At 48.6% G+C, this 7,626-nt stretch overlaps 1 protein-coding gene across 1 annotated transcript; it reads right to left on the bottom strand.

The window, feature by feature from the left end:
* Nucleotides 1-423: 423 nt before the first annotated feature.
* GP1BB (glycoprotein Ib platelet beta subunit) lies at nt 424-4,391 on the bottom strand. The gene is made up of 2 exons (XM_015416898.1): nt 4,322-4,391; nt 424-1,022 (listed from the first exon to the last, which is right to left on the bottom strand). Coding segments are annotated over exons 1-2 (600 nt in total). The 5' UTR covers nt 4,323-4,391.
* Nucleotides 4,392-7,626: the final 3,235 nt, after the last annotated feature.

The following is a 7,626-nucleotide window of genomic DNA, read 5'->3' as shown; positions in this document are numbered from 1 at the left end:
GTCCCAATATCATCCTCTTCAGAATTCTCACAGCTGAGCCCAGGTACAGGGCCAACTTCTGGGACAAAGGGAAGACAGCTTATGGTGTGTCCTGAACAGGCAAGACCATTCATTAATTAGCCACTGAACCATCATTCTGTGAAGAAGGGCCAGTCGACCCTTTGGGAGGCTTCCACAGGGACCAAGCGCCAATTATCCCATGAGCCTGCAATCACTGCTGGATTTTGCCATTCCACAGCTGTGCTACCGTCTCAGGGAAATCTGCCCAGAAATTGTCAACATTAAAAAAAAATAAAATCTGCCAAAACCTCCATGAAGCAAGAGAGTCGCTGTGAAAATAAATGCTTTCTTTCCATGTGGAGGAGAGGTTCATTTGTAAAACAGCTGTCCCACAGATCTTTGCGTCTCTGGGCATCCCACCGATCAATCCTTACGGTAGAATGCCCATTGATCCCCACCCTCGTACAGCTCTGTGTTTGTTCTCCAGGCTATTTTGGCCAGCCTTCGGAACCTCCTCAGGTAACAGATGATGGAGAGAAGCAAAGCCGCTTGCAGGAGGATGAAGATGAAAAGGCAGATCTGGGCGATGAGGGCCATGCTGCAGTACCAAGACTGGCAGGTGGCAATGATCTCGTCTTCTGACAAATAGCTGATGATCCTGCCTTGAAGATGGGACGGGGAAGAGCACATCACATTCCGGTAGAGGGTGCGGTTCTGCTGCTGCTGGAGCCACGTGCGCAAATACTGGATGCCGCAGTCGCACTCCCAGGGATTCCCCCACAGGTAAACCACCTGGAGATCCTGCAGGTTGTCAAAGAGCCCCTTGGGGATGGAGGTAAGGTAGTTGTTGGTGAGGTAGAGCTTGACAGTGGAGGAGCTGAAGGAGGTCGGAAGGGTCGCTTCCGTGAGATCCGCTGACATGCAGTCAATGATATTGGCAGCGCACCGGCAGGGCGAAGGGCAGGAGGGGGAAACAAGAGGGAGGAATCCAAGGCAGAGCCAGAGGAATGTCATCTTCCGCACTGAAACACAAAAAAGCCTCAGACTGAGCCACGACAGTGATGCCTGGAAGGAAGCAAGGGGAGTGGAATGGACGGAGAATTGCCCTTGAAAATTAACTGGATCCGCCTCATACAAAAGAGTCCTCTATGAATGGTGATTATTTCATTCCTCCTTCAACAGGCAAAAAATGGCACCTCTAGAGGAGGAGGAGGATTTCTCTAACCAGTCCTCTATGAATGGTGATTATTTCGTTCCTCCTTCAACAGGCATAAAATGGCACCTCTAGAGGAGGAGGAGGAGATTGGATTTATACCCCGCCCTTCACTCGGAGTCTCAGAGCAGCTTACAATCTCCTTTCCCTTCCCCTCCCCACAACAGACACCCTGTGAGGTAAGTGAGGCTGAGAGAGCTCTTTCGGGAACTGCTTGTGGGAGATCAGCTCTGAAAGAACTGTGACTGACCCAAAGCCATGCCAGCAGCTGCATGTGGAGGAGTGGAGAATCGATCTGGCCGAGAAGAAAAGAGGTCTTTCCAATGCGGCGGTGAGAAAGGAACTGGCGGGATGTCCGCGCCTGCCCCTCTGGGCATGCGCAGTGGGGTTCCTGCGCATGTCCAGTGGGGCTTGGCGCGAAAATTCGTTAAAATAGAGCTTGCTACAGCACCGATCGATTCAGCGCGTGCGCACTAAACCCATGGGTGTGAAGCACAGAGACCACGACGAAGATCTGGCTTTTGATAATATGCATTGAGGGTGATTTTTTCACAAGGAGACGGGTCCAAAAGTGTGATGATTCCACATGCAGTCTGTAGTGAACATACAGGCTGATTTCGCACTAGAGCTGCCTCGATGTTGCGCCGTCGTTTGCCCCGATACTATTGGTCAATTTCACATCCGAAGCTGTGGGGCTGCATTTTGACTTGCGGCTTCGCCCGATTTCCCCCACAGTTTCGTGATCCTGTTTTTTGAGGATCACGAAACTGCGGAGGAAAACGGGCGAAGCCACGGGTCAAATGCAGCCCCGCGGCTTCGGGTGTGAAATTGACCAATAGTATCGGGGCAAACGGCGGCGCCACATCGAGGCAGCTCTAGTGCGGAATCAGCCACAAAGTCACCATATACCAAGTCAGATGACTGGTCTAGTGCTCATTGGATGACCTTGGGCCGATCACTGTCCTTCAGCCTAAACCACATCAAATGGTTGTTGTGAGGATAAATTGGAGGTAAAAAAAACCCAACACCTGAGCAGACTCCTGAGCTCTTTGGAGGAATTGTAAAATAAAGATGTAATCCACAGCTATACATGACTGAGACCCAATTTGGTGTATTAGTTAAAGTGTTGGACTAGGATATAGGAGACCCAGGTTCTAATCTTTGCTCTCCCATGGAAGCTTGCTGGGTGACCCTGGGCCAATCATCATTACTTACTTTTATTTATACCCTGCATTTCTCCCCAATGGGGACCCAAAGCAGCTTACATTGTTCCCTTCTTCTCCGTTTTCCCCTCACAACTATTCTGGCAGATCAGGTTAGGCTGAGAGTGTGTGACTGGCCCAAGGTCACCCAGCAAGCATTCATGGCAGTCACATACTCTCAGCCCAACCTACCTCACAGGGTTGTTGTAAGGATAGAACGGAGGAGAGGAAGGTAGGGTAGAAATGAAATTTTAAAAAATATTCTATGACCGTTTCATTTGTTTCTCATTCTAAAGGACCGATGTAGTAACCGTTGGATTTATTTCAAAAGAGAGTATCAGCCTATTGAAGACCTTGACTGTACCCTATAGTACAGATCCCACCCTAGGCTAAATTAAAGACATGCACCTTAGGGATGAAGTTGCTATCCTCTGGCAGTCTTGCACAAGAGAATGGATGGGTGTCCCTTTAGACAGGGGCCGTGGCTCAGTAGCAGAGCGTCTGCTTTGCACACAGACGTTTTCATATCTCAAAAGGCTCAGCTAATTCGTGAGGAGAGCCACTGCCGGCCAGAGTACCGACCTTGATAGGCCAATGGTCTGATTTAATATAAGGCAGCACTGTATGTTCCTTTTTGCAACACTTACATTTTCAGAGACGCTTGCAGGACCACCCCAAATGCACAGTGACTGTTGTTTGCAATCATTGACGATCCCCTAAATTCTGCATGATCCCTAATTTGTACCTCCAGGTTTTAGCCAGCTAAAGCTAGAAACTCTCGGTTCTCGGTCTATGCCTCTGCTGTTTATCAGACAGATATATGCACAAAATCCCACCCCCCTTTCTGGCTGGAGCTATGCTATGTTCTCCATGTTCTTTTGTCGTTGTTGTTCAGTCACTCAGCCGAGTCCGACTCTTCGCGACCCCATGGACCACATCACACCAGGCCCTCCTGTCTTCCGTCGTACTCTGGAGTTTACTCAGTTTCATGTTCATTGCATCGATAACACTGTCTAACCATCTCATCCTTTGACTGATCTCTAATTTGAAGAGATATCCCCAGCTGCCAAGATACCCTCTCCTAATGACCCATTCCCAGGAAGGCCCCGTCAGTTGACAGTCTTAGACAATCTCACTAATGAAGGAATAGATGGGCAGCAGCCATAACTGCATCAATAAGAGATCACTGTGTGGTGATCTTGGGGTACTTTGCAACGTTCCAACATACTGAAGAGGAGAAGAGGAGACTGGATTTATACCCTGCCCTTCACTACCCAAAGGAGTCTCAGAGTGGTTTACAAACTCCTCTCCCTTCCCCTCCCCACAACAGACACCCTGTGAGGTAGGTGGGCCTGAGAGAGCTCTGACACAAACTGCTCTTTTTCAAGAACAGCTGTGCCAGAACTATGGCTTGCCCAAGGTCATCCAGCAGGTGCAAGTGGAGGAGTGGGGAATCAAATCCGGTTCTCCCAGATTAGAGTCCCTTAACCACTTAGAACACTTAACCACTACACTAAACTGGCAGCTCGGATCAAGTAGGAGTGCAACATTGCACAAGCCTCAGTGTTTCCAGCTAAAAACCCTGGCATGCCCCATTAGCAGGGCTGGAAACGGCTTCAGAGAGCCACAGCCAATCAGAACAGACAAAACATGGATAGACGGACTGATGGACGGACCCAACAGGAGGCCGTTTCCTCTGTGATGCAGGAGTGCCCTTCTTGGTTTTCACAGTGTAGCCCTTTGGAGTTGGTACCAGCATGGGGATTTCAATAGCAGTCCCCACCAATGTTCCCTCTAAGCTGAGTTAGTGTGAGCTAGCTCACACTAACTCAGCTTAGAGGGAACACTGGTCCCCACCAACGTTCCACCCTTGTATCCCAACAAAGAAAAACGACTCTGGACTTACTGTTCCCGATTAGTTTCCCTCTAAAACAAGAAGCAAATGTTGCAGGCAGGCAGGCGCTGGGAGAAGCCGCTCTCGCACAGCTGAGCGATCCTGATAATGACCCAGCGTGGACCAGAAAGATAAGGGGACGCCTCTTCCTACTGAATCATTCTCCGGTGATGGCACAATGTTGTCATGCAATGTGGTTTTATTTACATTTTAAACCCGCCCTCGGGGCTGTACACATCGTTCTCCTCTGTTTGATCCTGACAAGCACTCTATAAGGTAAGTGAGGCTGAGAGAGCAGACCTAGTCCCCATGAGGATCAATAGACCTAGATAATGGGGCCAGGCTCAGAGAGGGTTTTTGCTGCAGACCTGGGACGCAATCCCCCCAAGTTTGTAGAAAACTGTGAAAACAAAACAAAAACCCTGGATGAGGGGGGGAGGTTAACTCTCCTCAAACAGAGGAACATTGTCTGTGCAACCTGAGTCTTCCAGATCGTAGTCTGACTCCTAACCAATGTTCCCTCTAAGCCGTGGAGTTTTGTGAGCAGAAATTCTACTTTGTGAGCCACTGGCATTAAAATTGTGAGCGAGTGATTTGGCTACTGCATAAATTAGTTTGCTCTGGAGCCATCCTTCCTGAGCTTAGACAAAAATCTGTGAGCTGGAGTCCAAAAAACTGTGAGCTAGCTCACACTAACTCAGCTTAGAGGGAACACTGCTCCTAACCACTCTACCACTTTGGCAACTAGGTTACCACGTTCTTCTAACCAGCTGGATGCAGTTTCCAGCCGAAAACAGGGTTGCATGCAATGACCTAACTGTTGAGGCAAGGTTTGTTGAAAGCATTATAGAACAGCAGTCTCTGAAGTTTGCTGAATGGGGCCCTCGCTTTCGTACCTTTTCTGAGTCAAACAAGGCTACTAGGCCTTTGAAAGTGCCTGAAGGTCCACATTGTAAAAACCCACACTATAAAATCCTGCACTGCAGTGCTCCATGTAGTCTTCTGCAGAGATGCATTTATGAACCACCTTTACCAGCGCTTTCTTGAGCAACTTATAGCAATCGATAAGTAAGAGATACAACGAGCACTTTTCTCTCCAAGTGGGACCATTGCAAAGTCAGGCAGGCTGTTGGCACTGGATCGATACTGTGCACCTGTTGTTGCAAGCATCATTTCCCAGTGGGAACTGAGCATCCATGATATTGCACAGAAGATTCCGGTCTTCCTCTGACAGATGCTGATACATTGACAGCCACAAAACCATGCTGCCCTTAGTTAAAAAGGAAGGTTTTACCACATCTTGTGCAAGGAGGAAGCATGCTACGGAAAAGATTACCAGAGCCGTACATCTCCAGGTTTAGCAGGGATCCTGGACAAAATTACTTTCTGTGGGCTTCCTCACACATGCACAGGCCTATACGCCTGCATACATACTTGCTAGAGAGAGAAATGGCTTATTCCTGGAGAGCTCCTTCAAGACCAATCAGGTCTGATGTGACTTCGAGGTGGTTGAGAGGCCTGAGCCGCATGACTCCGCCTCTGGGCAGCCCTCCCAGCCAGTAAAAAGAAATATCTCCCCAAGGGCCCCCATAACTTTGCACATCTCAGCTCTAGCTGAATGGAACACCCAGGAGGAAACAGCAAGAGGTGTGCTCTTTCAACATACTTCTCAGCTTCATTTAGTGGGATCTTTTGCCCTGGCAGACAGGATGAGCAGCAGTTCCTCTGTGAATCCCTCCGTGAGACCGCACCAACCTGAATGTACTTGGAATGAACTGTCAAGAGGAGCAACAAGTGCTGATGCACCTGGAATGTTTTCCAGGACTGGGGGTGTTAAAAGAGCAAGCACCTCAAACAATCCCAGGACAATAAAATATCTTTTTATTTCGGAATATTTCCAGAAGGGCCAGACAAGAAATATCCTGCAACAATGGAAGGCAGAGAGAGTTCAGAACAAGGGTGTGACCTTGACCCCCTCCTCCCCACTTTCACGACACCATCCTAGGACTGAAGATGTTTTGGAGAGAAGAGCAGCTGCCTGTACAGCAACCCTGATGTGTGCAGTCCAGCGGCAAGGGGTTCTCAATACTGATAAAAATGTTGGAGAGAGGAAGGGGGAAAGCAACAAAATCTGCAGAGGGGATCGGAGGGGCCCGTAGGGTGAAGGAGAGAAACAGAAACATCAGGGTGGCGATATTTATAGAAGCAAGTGACCACTGCCCCGTGGACTCGGGTTAGGCCACAGTATGGTCTTACCTTGTTTAATGTTCCCAACAAGTTGAACAGCAGTATTTTCCTCAAGACCAGTCAATGAACTTTGCAGCTGAACCTGGATTGCAAGGACTTGGGCCATAAGATATTTTTTCATGTGGCTCTTAAACGTAGGAAGCTAGAGACACAATTTTGGGGACGGGGTGGCAGGGCTTATCTCCACCTTTGGGAAGATTCAGTGAACTGGTTTGGCTGGATGGGAGTGTCATCTCATGGCAGCTAGCTAGTGGGCAATTGTCCACGAGTGGAGAATTTGTCATGTATTGATTTCAAGCGGATTTCCAGAGATGACCGAATTTTGACTATCATGAATTTTCTAAATGAGTAAGTTCTCAAGCTCTTCCTGTTTACATGGAGAAGTTTCACGTGGCTTTGTCTGCAATGTGTGCAAATAAGGAATCTGAAGATGGTAACTTGTGTGTTGGACTCACATTCATCACTGGTGAAAGCTGAACAGGCCTTCCCAGACATGAGTGTGCCAGTTGGAATTGAATCAGAAGTTGTTTGGTCCCTGCTCAGAGAATCAAACCTGCATTGATATCCTCTGCTTGGGACCCTGGAGAGCCACTGCGACTCAGAGCAGGCAATACTGACTTGCAACCAGAAATGTCTTTTGGCAATCCCACCTGGTAGGAAGACAGAGACCATTTCAGTTTTTGTGCCTCTCACTAACCTGGAAAGTAGCCCTCTGTAACATGAAGCAAAAAGCTGCCTTTGAAAATGCAGCTGGTGTAGAACACAACAACTTACCTCTGTACAGGAGTAAGACCATCACCCACATCTGCTAGCAACATTCCTGTAAGCAGATTTTGGCTCTGTATTTTCTTTTTCTGTATTTTTCATATGTGCATGTGTGTATGTGCACACCTGGAAGTCATGGCAACCTCTGATGACTGACCCCTACTGGGGGCCTGGAGGATATTCAAAGAGATGGCTGAATAAAGCCTGCCCCCGCCTCCCGCCTCTGGTATTCCAAGGAGGTCTCCCATCCGAGTACTCTGCTTAGCTTCCGAGATCTGACGAGATCAGGCTTGCCTGGCCTATCC

Source organism: Gekko japonicus, unplaced genomic scaffold (genome assembly GCF_001447785.1).
Source record: "Gekko japonicus isolate JY-2015 unplaced genomic scaffold, Gekko_japonicus_V1.1 scaffold316, whole genome shotgun sequence".
NCBI lineage: Eukaryota > Metazoa > Chordata > Lepidosauria > Squamata > Gekkonidae > Gekko > Gekko japonicus.
The sequence above is the reverse complement of the archived record's forward strand: the minus strand, read 5'-3'. Positions and strand labels throughout refer to the sequence as shown.